Below are 14,821 nucleotides of genomic sequence, written 5' to 3'. Positions count from 1 at the left end.
CCCAACTGAATTCACTCTCCCAGCCCTTACTAAAGGGGCAGCCATTCAGCAGACATAAGAAATGAGTCAGCTGGAGATACCAGGCTCCCATCCACCCATCACAGTGCCCCAAGTAGCAGACAAACCACTGGACAGGGCCCTAACAGAGACCCTACAGCTTTGGTAAGGCAATTAGAGACTGTTCATACCACCCCCCGGTACCCAAGAGAACCCTTTGCAAACAGGAAGAGGTAAGAGATGGGAAAACATAAACCACCTCCTTCTACACCTGACACGCAGGAGGGAAAAAGAGCCAACACAAAAGGGTTTAGGAGCTTTTAATGCTTAGACGGAAAAATCACAGGCTGGGTTTGTCATAAACTCATTAGTCCATCTCTGGTGGGGCAAGAATCTGCCCGTCACTCAGGCTACAGGTGGAGGCCCAGACCCCTACCCCCACCCGGGTCTTTGGGTCAGAGGGGCTTCCTGTGTAGTGCAGTGCAGTGCCTCCCCAACCTGGGGCAAGAAAGCTAGAAAAGGTGTAAGGAGCACCCACGTGCCAGGCATTACGCAAGGCACTTTTAAGGTTACCTCAGTTAATCCCCACACCAGCCCCATGAGGCAGGGACCCCATTTTATAGATGAGGATCCCGAGGCTTGGAGAGGTCAAGCAACTTGTCCAAAGTCATAAAGTTCACAAGTCTCAAAGCTGGGATGGAAATCCAGGTCTTCTGGCCGTTCCCACGCTGCCACACTGAACTGTCTCTCTCTGACGCAGCCTCAGTCTCCCATCAGAAGCTCACTCTCAGCAGCCATGACCCACGCTTTGTCCTGGTCCCTGTGAGGCAAGGGGTGAGCTGAAGGAAGCCGTTCTAGGACGGGTGGGGATCCTGGCAGAATCTTTTGTCTAAAACGGCAAATATGACCTCGGAAGTCACTCTTCAGGTCACTCTCCGCCGAAGAGAGGCTCCAGGGAAACACTGAGGTGGAGCAGTTTGCAGGTGCTGGCTCTCTGTGGAGCTGGGTACCACACACCAAAGAAGCAACGCTCAAAGGAAGGTGAGGCGGGCAGGAATCGGGAGGGCAAGCAGGAGTAGTGTCCAAACTGCCGCGGCAGGTCCCAGCAACCAGGGAGCCGAGGGGGACCTTGTCGCTCCAGTCCAGGAGGCGCGCGGCCATCTGCTTGCCCCGAAGGACCCAGGGGACCTTGAACACATCCTGTGCAGGCCGCAGGGGCGCTCACTTCGTTAAAAGCGGCAGCAGCCCCAGCTCGTTCAGTCTCTCCTTGGCCACCACCTCCCAGCCCTTGTTGGCCTGCGGGTTGCGAGGGGACGGGTGCAGGAGCCCCTCCACCTGGACCTCGGGCATCAGGCTGGCCAGAGCTCGCCGCGCCCGCTGCTCGGCCAGGCGGCCCACGCCCACCACCAGCCTCACCCCCAGCAGCTGCACCTGCCGGCACAGGGCCGCATCACAGACCCCAAGGAGCTGTTCTCGCTGCTTGGCCGGCAGCTCGGCGGGGGTGAGGTTGCGGCCGCTGGGAGCCAGGAGGAGCAGAGGACACAGGTTGTGGACGAAACAGTGACGAAAGAAGACCTCGGGCTGTCCACAGAGGTTCCGGAAAAAGCCCCAGAACCGGGCACCACTCACCTCGGACTGAGGGCACTCCAGTCCCAGCACTGGTCGCTTGGGGTGCTCTTGGGGAGGGGTCTGCACAGGCCCCCCAATGCCCAACCAGTCCCGGACTACACTCACTTCCCCAAAGGGCACCTGTGGGGAAGGAGAGACACACCAGGGCTTCAGACTGGAGACCTGACACCTGGGCTCTGAACCAACCAGCCCCTCTCCACCCTCCAAGAGGATCTAGCTGCACCCCACTCACCCCCAACTCCAACCACCTTCACCCAAGGGCCTGAGACAAGGATTCCTGGCCCTTGGTTTGAGCCTGTCCCTCTTTCTCCAATTGTTCGTGTGGCTTGCGGTCCAGGAGGATCTATTTGTTTGCCTCTACCCCACGAGCCTTTGGGACCAGGTACAGGAAGCGCATGGGGGATATGTGGTCCCACACAGGGCGTGATGGGTAGCAGGGGGGACAGACAGATGGCCCAAGACAGAAAGGCGGCCAGAGCTAGAGGAGGCACAAGGACAGGGCTGACCACTGCTCTCCAGGTGCCCTCTCAGCCCCAAGCCTCAAGCTGTCGTTTCCATCGATCATCATGGATCACCTTTCAGCCCCCAGTTGGGATCAATAAAAGCGATTGAGCCTCCTGCCCTGAAGCCTCTTCCCCTCCCCCACCTGCCGAGCACCCGCACGGAGGGGCAGTCACTCATCTGGAGGTCTGAAAGGGAAGCAGGCAGCCCTGGAGTCTGCTCTGTTCCGAAGCTCTCCTCAAGCTGAGAAGCAGAACCCGGGTTGCCGGGAAGTCCTGCATCTCTTCCCTACCCACCCCGGTCAACCAGTCTCCCCACGGACCCCATAAGTCCTGGTCCCTCTCCTGAACTCAAGCACGCTCTAGGGAGAGGGGAGATCCGGCAGGGTAAGGAAAGGATGGGGCTGGCGGAAGGAAGGGCTCTCAGAGGCAATTAGTGGACAGCTCACAGGGGAAGCGGAACTACCATTAATGTGCTTGGTTAACTAGGGGCAGCGAGGCCGGGAGAGTGTCTGAGACCACAGGAGCCAGTGTGTGGGGCGGGGGGGCCCACACACGTCCACAGCCGCACACAGGCTCCCCACAGCCCGCGCAGCCAAGCATCCACCCTGAAGCCTCCCCCTCCACCCAACAGAGGAAGCCGACCTCTTTACCCCAGTCTGGGCCATGCCAAAGGGTCCTGGGTTCATGCCCAAGAAGAGCACTTGCTTGGGCCCCTGGCAGTAGCGGGTCACGTAGCTGCGATGCGGCTCCCACGCATACTCCACAGGATTGTAGATGATGCCCACGGGCTCAGAAAACTGCAGCTGCTTCAGCTCAGCGTTAAGCCGGAGCTCCTCCTCCAAGAAGCCCTCGGCCGAGCTTCGAGGGGAGGGCTGGGGCTCCACCAGAGCACCCCCCTCACGGAGGGGCCCCGGCGGGAAAGCCTGGGGCACAGCCATGACACTGTCACCTGGAAAAGAGATGGACAGAGGCCCCAACAGCCCCAGTCATAGCGTGGGAGGGATCCAGGCTGGCCAGGGCCCCTACTACCACTTCCTGGGCTCAGAAGAGACTGTCGGGCTTCCCTGGTGGCGCAGTGGTTGAGAGTCTGCCTGCCGATGCAGGGGACACGGGTTCGTGCCCCAGTCTGGGAAGATCCCACGTGCCGCGGAGCGGCTGGGCCCGTGAGCCATGGCCACTGAGCCTGCGCGTCCGGAGCCTGTGCTCCACAATGGGAGAGGCCACAGCAGTGAGAGGCCCGCGTACCGCAAAAAAAAAAAAAAAAAAAAAAAGTAAAAAAAGAAGAGACTGTCAGTCACCCCCAACCTCCAGGCAAGCTCTCGCTCATCTCAGCTCCTGGTAATGAAGGGCCCTTCCTCTTCTGGATTCAAGTATCCTCCCTCTTTATATATTACCTGGTGAGCACAACCCATAACCACCAACCATCCCCCACTCCAAACCTCCTTTCCAACAGGCACAGGTTTTGAGTCACTGGTTCCTAGGCCACGCCTAGGTTTTCAATAAATATTGACATGGCAAACTTGCAGCACCTAAAACAAGCCCAGCCAGGAGGGGCTGTGTCCTGGAAACCAATGTGCTAACGGGGGGGACGCAGGTGCACAGCCACAGCCCAGAGACTAATTACGGAGCTGATTACCATAGCTTCCAGATGGTGAGCAACTGCTCCGTGCCAGGTACCCCTCACTGATGTGCACAGCAACCCCACGAGGTGGGTATTGCTGTTCCCACGTTACAGGGGAGAGAACTGAGGCTTAGCAAGATCAAGCAACGTGCCCAGGGTCACGCACTTGGCAAAAAACGAAGCTGGGATTTGAACCCAAACCATCTGACTCAAGGCTGTGCGCATCACCATCCGCACCCATCTCGCTTTAGACGGTTCGATCGGCCACCCTGCTAATGCTACAACCCGCAACCCCAGCCCAGCTTCTTGCCCACGTTCAAGAGTCCTCAGTGGTGAGTGAGACGATTACCAGACCCACACTAGACTCCTACAAGCCAGGTAACCCTGGCCAGAGCCTCAGGTCTCCTCACCCAAATACTAAGAAAAACAATATCCACTTAACAATATTGATATAAAAAATGGAATGAGATACTGTGTGTAAACGGTGGCCCGGGGGAGGTAAAGGGGGAAGGGAAGAGGACAAGAAAGAGGGAAGGGGGGAAGCAGGAAGAGGGAGCACCCCAGCGAGCTCTGTAACCCACAGAGGCCATTCCTTCCAATCTTCCTTCTAATCACTCCCATGCAAACCCAGTTGTCCAAACTGACCTTTCCATTCACACTTTCAAAACGCCCTTCCTACCTCAACTCCCCAAACCTTGCACATGCTATTTCTACAACCCCAATTTTTCACAGACTCCTTGAGTGAAGCAGGACTGTGAGTCCCTTACCCCTCCACACATCCAAATCATACCTCCCCTTCCAGATGCAGCTCGAACTGTCCCTTTGGTAAAGCCGTCCCTCTTCAGGAATCTGCACCATTTGCTGTACCTTCCCAGCCTCGCCCAACCCAAGTACGGCTGGCGTGGGGCCTGGGAATCTGTATTTTAAACAGGCTTCTTCAAGTGATGCTGATTGTTGGTGATGGCTGAGAACCACCGCACGTCACCATGGTTAGCTGCTTCTTCATGAATTCACACCTGGCCTCTCGACTAGACTTGAGGCAGATCAGAGAGGAGACCCTGTTTAATTTTCCTCCATAGCTCCAAGGTCCTAGCTTTTATTAGGCAGTCAACAAACACCTGCTCAGCTGTATCCATACCCTCTTTTTTCAATCCTGTTTAAAACTACCTTCTGGGAGTTCCTGGTGGCCTAGTGGTTAGGATTCCGGGCTTTCATTGCCATGGACCAGGTTCAATCCCTGATTGGGGAACTGAGATCCTGCAAGCTGTGCAACACGGCCAAAATAAATTAAAAAATAAATAAAACTACCTTCTACCCAGGAGCCTTTCCTGATGGACTCCTCTCCACTTCTACATCCTGAGTCCACTCAAGGCTCAGCTGCCTGCTTTGCCCTCTGCTTGCTTCTGAGGGCTTGCCAGGCTCTGGCATGTTTCCATCACATCTGGGCCTCCCACAGGGCAGGGACCATGGTTCTTCTCCCTCTCAACCCCTTGCCCAGGTCAAGAGTAACCTCTTCCCCGAGATGGGACCTCAAGGTTGACACAACAGCTTGATCCATCAACCTGTTCTCTGACCCTAGCCTAGAGAAAGTGGGAGAGAGAGAGAAAAAAAATCTTAAATCAACTATACCCCAATACAAAATAAAAATTAAAAAAAAAAATCAGGGCCAAACTTAGGAAATCCTTCCCTAGACTGATCTCAGACGTCTTTAACTGATCTGTCTGGGTGGCTACCCACGGCCAATTGAACTCAAACAAAAGCTGAGAAGGGAGCTGCGGAGAGCTCAATTGTCTCAGGGGCCCTTGATTTGCATCTCCCCACACAGTGCCAACATTAGTAGGTTGGCTGCTCCAAGTCTGGAACCTCTCTCAGGCCTTAAGTTGAGCCTACCTTTGATCTTTAGGGACCCATGCTGAAGACAGCAAGGCTGGGGGTACACAAAAGAGTGACAAGGTCTTATTTTCAGTGTTCCAGAATTTCAAAGCCTGACCGGATGGCAAGAGCTGCAGGCTATGTGTCAACTGACTCAAATTCTAGTCCTGGTTTTATCTCTAAGGTTCTCTTAAGTCATTTACCTCTCTTCTCTATGAAATAAAAATCACAAATTCCATCCAACCTACCACCAGCTGTTAACTCATTTATACTTTTCAATATTTATGAGTCTCTTACATGAGAGGCACTGTGGTAGTCTCCTGGTGGGGAGGAAGTCCAAAATGAATAAAATGTAAGCCAGGTTCATAAATGACTGTGACAAGACAGATAAACAATTGTTATACACTGTGATTCCAGCTTTAATGTCCTGAACAAAACACCATGAAAGCCCACCACAGGAGAAACTTGGATGTCCTATCAAAAGTCACCCAGGGCCACAGACTTAAGAAAGGCAGATACTTTCTAAATGACAGTGCCATATTACATTAAATGCGAAGGAAATGGAGGGTGACCCACCGATAAGTCTGGCCACCCAGGCTCTCTGACACTAAACCCAGCAAGTGCAGAAGGAATCCAAGACACTATCCACTCCCCTGTCCCTTGGGGGCACTCCAGAAATCCACAGGGACAACCAGCAAATCCTTAAACCAATAATGATAACAATAATAATAATGGAGCATGGACCCCGAAACAACATTTCAGCTCTCCTCCTAGTTCCGAGGGGGCTGACGGCTAAGCTCCACAAGAAATCTCGACCTCCGCCCGACGGGAAAGCCTCGTCTCCGCAGGCCTTCCGGGCGGCTCCATGGGCTCGGCTCTCCCTGCGCCGGGCGAGCCCCTGACGGAGCGAGGGGCCCCGAAACACAGACACCCCGACTCCCCGCCTGCCACCCACGGGGAGCCCGTGGAGCTCCCAGCCCGCCCCCAAAGCCCCAAGTTCCCAGACTCCCACTTCCCTACCTGGTACAGCGCCCCATCCGGTTTCCGGTTCCTTTCCCCCGCCCCTGGGCGCGGAGGGCTGTGGGAATTGTAGTCTACTTTGTTTAGGGAAGGCGATTGGCGTAGCTGCGGCCACTTCCGCCGGAAATACTAAAATTCCCGGAAGGTGTGCTAAATTAGCCCTAAGTGACGCTGGGGATTGTAGTTTATTCTTTACAGCGGGGCTAAATCCTGCAGACTTGAGAAGTGAGAAGCCAAGCTCTGTAAGGATCTTGGAGATCCTGGATTCTAGCCGTAAAGGGCATCACCTTTCCAAAAGTTCATCCACAACACTTTTCCCAAAGGGATTGTCAATCAAGGAGCTTCAACTATCCGCAGTCTCTCAACTCACCTGAGGGTATTAACAATGGCTACAGACCATTTCTAGCCCTCCTTCTGCCCCAGGTATAAGAGACCTCTCCTTTGCAGCTCTCCAAGGACCGTATATAGAACATCCACGGAGGCACTTCTGGCATCTCTAACAACTCCTTAGTAATGACTTTGAGACTCTTGCATCCCCCATTACTGTCCAAACCCCTGTCTCCATGGCTTTACCATTTCAGTTCTCTCCCTACTCTGCTCTGCTGTCTACCCAGCTCTATGACCTCCCATCCTTCCCAATCCTCCCCCTCGAATACTCTGTCCAGCACACCTTCCTAGACCAATATCATGGCCTCATCTAACAGTTCATTCCCTCCCACCTCCCCAACCCAATACTAATATCCAAAGCTGTCCCACTCCTAGCTTTGTTCTTGTCCTGTCTCTGGATCTGTTTCTGTGTCTTGACTATAATATTTTCATTAGACTGTAAACATCATAAGGCCTGTTATCTTGTAGATTTCTCCCATCCCCCTGCCCTGAATACTCCAGCACAGCCATGACTGAGACCAGGGAAAGCAGTCTCCCTGCAGGTGGAGACCAATGAATCCCAGAACAGGAAGAGGTGAGAGAACAAGGATGCTTCCCCCTTCCCTAGCCTCCCCTGCTCTCCTACCAGCAGACAAAAACTTAAAGGATGCAGGAGGAGCTTCAGGGAACTGTGAGCAGTGAGCCTCTGAACCACAGGTGAGAAACCACCCCTACCCTGGCAAGACTTCGGAAACTGAATTAATCATCCACCTCAACAAATTCCATTATTTCCTGAGCTTTCATTTGTGCTAGATTCTCTCCCTCTCTGTGTCTTTGACTCTCTCTGCCTATGTAAATGTATCTCTATCCCTAGTCTCTTGTATAGCTGTGTATCTGTGTGTCTCTCTCTCCCTCTGTGTACATCTACCTCCCTATCTCTGCTTTTTTCTCTGGAATGAGTGAAATAAGAATATCCTGGGGACTTCCCTCGTGGCGCAGCGGTTAAGAATCTGCCTGCCAATGCAGGGGACACAGGTTCGATCCCTGGTCTGGGAAGATCCCACATGCCACGGAGGAGCCAAGCCCATGCGCCACAACAACTGAAGCCTGCGCTCTGGAGCCTGCACGCCGCAACTCTTGAGCCCGCATGCTGCAACTACTGAAGCCCGCGCGCCTAGAGCCCGTGCTCTGCAACAAGAGAAGCCACCGCAATGAGAAGCCCGTGCACCGCAACGAAGAGTAGCCCCCCGCTCGCTCGCGCAACTAGAGAAAGCACGCGCGCAGCAATGAAGACCCAACGCAGAAAAAAAAAAAAAAGAATATCCTGAACTAGCCAGGTCCCTGCTCAGGCTCCTCTCTCTCCATAGATCTATGCATTTGTGTGTTTCTAAACAAAAATTAGGAGGGAAGGGGAACCACACCGGTGGTGTTATCTCATTGCTTAGGAATTATAGGAGGGAATTCCCTGGTGGTCCAGTGGTTAGGACTTGACGCTTTCACTGCTGTGGTCCCAGGTTCAATCCCTGGTCAGGGAACTAAGATCCCTCCAGCTGCGTGGTGCAGCCAAAAAAAATTCTAGGAGCCTCACCAACCCTTTGACAACCCTCCTGCCACCCCAGCCTTTGTCCCTTGCTGCCAAGCACTATCAGGTTATCATCACGGCAGCCCCTCCACACTCCAAGTCTGTTTACAGGACAGTAATGAGTGAAGTGAGTGACAGGCAAGCAGAGATCCCCAGGACCCCCACCCCCAATTCCAACTTCCTGGAAGTGTTGGATAAATGTTTCTGTCCCTGTAAGACAGGGACCCCAGAGATGGGGAGTCCCAACATGGGAGAAACTGAATCTTGGGCAACCCCCAGTGAGTGGCTGTAGCTGATCCCGTAGGGGCCTGGGGGCCTTCTCTGTCTCTAGTCCATGCTACTCCTCCCCACTTGGTGAGTCCCTCTCAGGGAAGATGGAGGTGATTAGAAAGAGATCCATAGACTTTCAAGAGATGGAGGCTGAGAGATGAAACTTTGGCTGGGATGGAGCCTCCCAGCCTGCCTTGCCCATGTCTCAGTCTCCTAGCCCTCTGGGAAGTCTCCAGGGGGCTGGCTGACTGGGATTTACAGATAAAGCTTGTGGGGAAGCAGCAGAAGCAGACCCGGGCTGTGGCCTGGACAGAGCCTAGAGAGTTGGGTCACTCCCTAGGGGCCAGCCAGGTCTGCGGCAGCACCCTCAGCTGCCCACCAGCCTGTTTCTGGGGCTGGAGCCCAGGCGGGAAGGGGTTAACCTGCTGGCTTGTTTTCCTTTGGTTTCCTTGGGCTGCCTGGGCTGTATTGGGCCACGAGCGCCATCTATCGGCCTCTGGAGGTCCTAGCCCAGACTCCCAGATCACTTGGGCTTCTAAGCTGATCTTTAGCCCTTCCCCTGCCTCCAGGCTCCTAGGGGAGGGAAGGGGAGCTGTCTAGCACAGGGCTCCAGTGCAGAAAATAGATATGTGGATTGGAGAAGGTGAAGGCCATGTTTCCCACTCCCCAAGTAACAGGTATCACCCTGTTGGCTCCTGCCACCTTTGGGAACCCCAAAGGGCTTCAGGTGTTTGTCAGTGTAGCCGTGTCCCTCTGCCCCACCACAGTGGGCGCTGTCTCACTTGTCCTCTCTCAGTCAGCCCAATAAACATTCAAAGAGCATTGGAGAGGAGAGGCGATGTAGCAGAGGCCTTTAGAGTGTGATCTCTGGACTCTGACCACCTGCCTTTGAATCCCAGCTCTGCCATTTACTAGTGGTGACCTGAGGCAAGTTATTTAACTTCTCTGTGCCTCAGTTAACTCAACTGTAAAATGGGATAATCATTGCAATCCAAGTCTTCTTTTGTGATCATTAAGTGACTTAATTACGTAAGGCTTAGTACCGTGGGCGGCCCAGGATTGGGGCTCCATAAAGGCTAATTGTGTTGCTGTTATGGCCATGTGCCAGGGTCTCAGGCAGATGCTAGTCTGAGGACCCCAGATCCAGGCCATAGAGCCACATCAGACACACAAGCATGAGGACAAGACCGGGCAACTCGTCCCTGGAGATTTCCACAAAAACAGTGACCCACGTGAGCTAGGTTTGGGGGCTGGAAGCTCAGGATTGCGAGGAAAGTGGTTTCAGGCCTGCAAGGTCAGCAGGAGATGGGATGAGGGGAAGCTGTAGGAAGGAAGGGCGTTAAGGAAGAGACATTAACAAGCTCTTAAAAGGACCTTGAATTAGGGAAGTGGCAGGGAGTCCCTGATGCACGGGGCAAGCAAGCATCCCAAAGACACGTCCTCCTTGGTAAAGTCTCAGAAGTCTCAGGATTTGATCAGGCTCCCCACGCCTCCAAAGATACATCATATCACAGCCGCAGCCCAGAGCTCCGCGGGGACTTAACCCTCGATGTCTCTCCCCCAGGCTGGTGGGGAGGGGATTCATAAATGGAGAAAGCTATCTGTAAGTCCTGCAGGTCCCGCTCCCACCTCCTTCGTATACCTGGAGAACCAGGGGAGGTAGGCTGTGAATTCATGCATTTGTTTCTTTCTTTTTTTAAAAAAATAAATTTATTTATTTATCTATTTTTGGCTGCATTGGGTCTTCGCTACTGCGCGCGGGCTTTTCTCTAGTTGTGGCGAACGGGGGCTACTCTTTGTTGCGGTGCGCGGGCTTCCCACTGCGGTGGCTTCTCTTGTTGTGGAGCACAGGCTCTAGGCGTGTGGGCTTCAGTAGTTGTGGCACGTGGGCTCCAGAGCACAGGCTCAGTAGTTGTGGTGCACGGGCTTAGTTGCTCCGCAGCATGTGGGATCTTCTCTGACCAGGGCTTGAACCCGTGTCCCCTGCGTTGGCAGGCGGATTCTCAACCACTGCGCCACCAGGGAAGCCCCATTCCATTTATTTCTTAACAGGTTCAGGCATCTCCCTGTCTCTGTCTTCTCTAGCTCTGCCTTCATCTACCTTACCGGGAAATGGGTACGTAGGATTCTTCTCCAAGGGGCGAGAGTGAGGTGCAGAATGACGCCTTCTCAGTTAAGGCAGAAATGCAGAGCCAGTGGGGCCCCCGTCCCAGCCTTCCCACCCCACTGGCCCCTCCTCAGCCCAGAGGCAGCACAGACCAGCTTTATGGATTGGTGTCCTTTACTTAGCTGGAGGCAGGCGACGGCTTCCAAAGTCTCTCCAACTTGGGTGTTCTCCCTCTCCTGGGGCCTGGACGCCTGGGTTCCCAGGAGAGGAGCGGGGACTGGCTGGATGGGCTGATTTGCATCGCTTGCTTGGGAAGCAATTATCGGAAGAGCTGTCAGCTCAGCGAAGCGCTCTCCTCGCTAATCGGATTTCACCAGAGCCTGGGGCTTGGGGGGCTGAGTACTTTGGCTTGATGCAGTGGTGGGAGATGTCGGGGCCAGGAGGCCGGACAATCTGTCTGAGTGGTGTTAGAGTTGTCCAGAGCAATTATCCTGAAGGGACCACACAGATATCAGACAGACAGACAGCCAAGTGGACTCGTCTGATAGCTAGGTCCTGCAGCAGGAGGATGAAAGTTACACTTCGGGCAGAGTGGGAGGTGCATCTCCCACAGATTGAGCCAAATTAAGCAACTGAGAAGTCAAGATGAGTCTGGAAGAGGGTCCAAGTAGCCAAGTGGGAAGAGGACCCAAGAACCCCAGCCTCCAGCCTACCCACCACCCAGGCCCTCCCCTGCCCTGCCCCGCTCTGCCAGCAAACTGGCCCCAGAGCAGGGACCTGACCAAGGCTGAGTCTTCCCAGCCCAGCTCCTCCCCCTACAGTGTTTCCAGACCACACTTTCCCTGCCCCTGCCTCTGGCTCTGTCACTTGTCTTCTCTGGTCCCTGCAGCCTTCTACCTGCCCCCTCCTTCCCACCCACGCTGCCACACTCCATCTCTCCCCACGTTTTGCAGTGGACTGCTGACCCCTCTCCCTGCCTCTGTCTTCCATCCCATACCTTTCAGAGTAGTGACGAGGCTGAAAACAATAACGAACCTTTACTGAGTGTTCCTTCTAGATGAGACAGCACCCTAAGAACCTTATGTGGAGTCTCCCATCTAATCTTCACACTAACACCGTGAGGGACATGCTCTCGTATCTGCATGTACTGATGAGGACACTGCCGCTGACCCAACTTCCTAAAGGAGGGACCTCACCTGAGCTTGGCATCCCAAGCTACCAGGGCAGCCCTGGCATATGGTTCATGTACAATAAATCTCTATTTACTGAATTCATGATTGAATGAATGATTTACCCTCTCCTCTACTTCCGGCTGACCTCCAGCTGGGTAACATCCACATCCCAGGAGTGGCCTCCCAGCTCTCTTGTGTCCTGACCCCCCCTTCCCTCACCATCACAGCTTAACCTCCCTCACACCTCTCCACACATTCCGTGCTCCCACACGTCAGAGAGCTTGACTCCCTCATCCTCTCCTGCCTTTGCGCCACGGCCCATCTTGGCCCCCTCACCTGGAACATTCTTCCCTCCCCATCTCTGTCACTGAATACATTCTACCCATTCCCCAAGGCTCACATCAGATGCCACCTCCCCCTGCAAGCATTCCCTGATCCTCCCTTTGCTTGTACCTCCCTGGTGACCCTTGTCACCAACTGTTCAGTTTCACTTATTGCTAAAATGCTTATGAACCTTGCTGGACTGTATATTTTGAGAGATCAATCTTTAGTCTTCTCTCTTCTGAGCACAGGCCCACTGCCTTGGACCAAGTAAGTACTCAATAAACACCTGCTGAAAAGATGACTATCTGTTCTCTAGTTTTATCTCATTCAGAGATGCTCTTATGGTGGACTGAAAGCATCACCAAGCTTTCAAGGAACCTCGGAGCTGAGGGTCAGGCACTTACCAGCAGTGTGACCTTAGGAAGTTCAGCACCTCTCTGAACCTTGGGCCGGCCATTTCGTTCTTCACCTAGAAGAGAGGATGCCAATGCCTTACCTCGCAGGACATGTGAGGCATCCTCATCTTATCCGCGTACCTGTCTCTGAGCTGTGGGGATCTGTCTCTTTCCATCTTTCTGCCTCACTGCTGAGCCTCTGCCTCTCAGACTCCCATCAATTCGGGTGCATAGCCCAGGAGTCCTACCACTCAGTTCCCTCACTGTCACTCAGGCGTGTCGATTTTCCTGATGCTACCATTCCCAGTGGGGAGAGGGAGTGGTCTCGCCCTTTCCCAGGGAGCCCAGAGGGACCAGCCTCACCTTGGCTTCCTCTCCCGCTTAGCAAGTGAGACCTTGTGTTCTCCCTCTGAAAATATTAATAATAAAGAAACAAGGCACTGGGCATGGAACTGGATGCAAATTGGCCCCAATTCTCAGTCCAAGGAAGAGAATGCCTGAGCTATGGACGCAGAGAAATCCTGTGCTCATTTGCATGTCATTTGCATTGTATTTACATGTGATCAATTTCATGTTCAAATGCGCAATCCTTCCTCCCCAGTTTTCCCCACCCAGGGTCCCCTCAGCCGCTGCCCGCATCATTCCCCCCAGCCCCTGGCCCCTACCACAAACTTCTCCATTCTTTTCCTCCTTCCTACCAGGGTCCCCGGCTCCCCCACCTTTACCCTCAAGGACCCACTTGCCCAACACCCAAAATAGATTCCTCGGGTCTTATCCCTCAGTTCAGGATGGGCATCCCTGCCTGTCCCCTCCCGCCTTGAGCCGGGCGGGCACAACAGACAGCAAGCGCGCCTCTCAGCAAATCCCAGCCCCATTCAGCCTCATGATTAATGGTGCTGCCCTCCCCATGAACCTGCCTTTAATACTGAGGAAGTTATGAAACCGCTATACATCAGCAGCTCCGGCCCCGCTGCCCCCGCCCGCCTCCTCCTCTCCTCCACCCCCCACCCTCCAGCTCCCTCTTCAAAATCTCATTTGGGCTCCTGCTGCCTGGGCCCACCCCTCCTCCGGCCTTTGCTGGGAGGAGGGGGTGTCTGCCCCTGCCGCCATCCTGGTGAAGACCCACATCTCATTTTCCCTTCCTCTCTCCCCCCTGCTCCGCCCTCTCTCCCTCCCCGCCCCCCAACCGCCCCCCACCCCCAGCCCATGGCTGCATCTCCGGACCCATTTAGAATTGCTGACATTTTATCTGCATTACATACATCACTCCGTCCCCAGCAGCCATCTCTCATGGATTGTCGAGGGGCGGGGTGGTCCTGAGCTTGGGAAGATGGTGGGGAAACAGGGTAGAGGTGGGGAGATAGATAGATAGCACTTCCTCTATGCCACTTTCCCCGCGGACTCTCTCCCTCGGCCACCTGGGAAGTTGTGCAGGTGGGACCCTAGGGTAAGTTGGTACCCTAGCCTCCTCATGTGAGTGCCTGCTACGTCACAACAGCAGAAGACCTTTTCTTAGACTGCACAGACTAGGGAAGGCCATGTTGCCCAACACCCCCTCCCATGGGGCTCCTCCGCAGGAGATTATGAAGGTGGTTGTTTAATCTCTTTTAGCTGACCTGTCATAATATTTCCCATACCTGTCTATTGGGAAGTCCTTCTGAATGTCTAACCACTGTGCCTCATGCTGCAATCGTTATTTTCTTCTTGCTTTGTCCTTAGAAGTTTGAAAAGCAGTATTACGTCTCAAGTGAATTAAACCTTTTGTTCCAGTGCCTGAGCAATCGTAAATACAGTCACTGGCCCACACCTCTGAGTCTTATAAGCAACATAAGAGGCAGAGGGTGGGGCCACCCTAGAAAGGAGGAAATTGAAACCCAAATTCAAGAAGAGGAAAGGCGAGAACCTGTCTGAGACCAGAAGGCAAGGACCCAGGGGTCCCACAGTCCCAGTGAACAGTTTTCTC

General features: G+C 54.1%; 1 protein-coding gene across 7 annotated transcripts; it reads right to left on the bottom strand.

Moving 5' to 3' along the window:
* Positions 1-300: 300 nt before the first annotated feature.
* Positions 301-6,680, bottom strand: SMUG1 (single-strand-selective monofunctional uracil-DNA glycosylase 1). 7 transcript variants are annotated; one of them, XM_060166006.1, is made up of 4 exons: positions 6,643-6,680; positions 5,059-5,330; positions 2,780-3,078; positions 301-1,746 (listed from the first exon to the last, which is right to left on the bottom strand). In XM_060166006.1, the coding sequence occupies exons 3-4, from the start codon at positions 3,065-3,067 to the stop codon at positions 1,219-1,221; spliced, it is 816 nt and encodes a 271-aa protein (XP_060021989.1). In that variant the 5' UTR covers positions 3,068-3,078; positions 5,059-5,330; positions 6,643-6,680; the 3' UTR covers positions 301-1,218. The 7 variants fall into 7 exon arrangements, with proteins under 7 accessions (XP_060021989.1, XP_060021988.1, XP_060021991.1 ...); XM_060166005.1 differs by lacking the exon at positions 6,643-6,680 and adding an exon at positions 5,920-6,619; XM_060166008.1 differs by lacking the exon at positions 6,643-6,680 and adding an exon at positions 6,199-6,619.
* Positions 6,681-14,821: the final 8,141 nt, after the last annotated feature.

This window comes from Lagenorhynchus albirostris, chromosome 11 (genome assembly GCF_949774975.1).
Source record: "Lagenorhynchus albirostris chromosome 11, mLagAlb1.1, whole genome shotgun sequence".
NCBI classification, from domain to species: Eukaryota; Metazoa; Chordata; class Mammalia; order Artiodactyla; family Delphinidae; genus Lagenorhynchus; species Lagenorhynchus albirostris.
This window is presented reverse-complemented; position numbering and strand designations above follow the sequence as displayed.

Bases quoted from the DNA above. Each gene is read 5' to 3' on its own strand.
- SMUG1 (XM_060166002.1), bottom strand. From the start codon at position 5,989: ATGAACCTGGCTTACATTTTATTCATTTTGGACTTCCTCCCCACCAGG. The intron at 3,079-5,919 runs GTAAGAGACTCA...TCTCTTTTCCAG, and splicing joins ACTACCACAGTGCCTCTCAT to GTGACAGTGTCATGGCTGTG. The intron at 1,747-2,779 runs GTAAAGAGGTCG...CCTTCCCCACAG, and splicing joins TTGGCATGGCCCAGACTGGG to GTGCCCTTTGGGGAAGTGAG.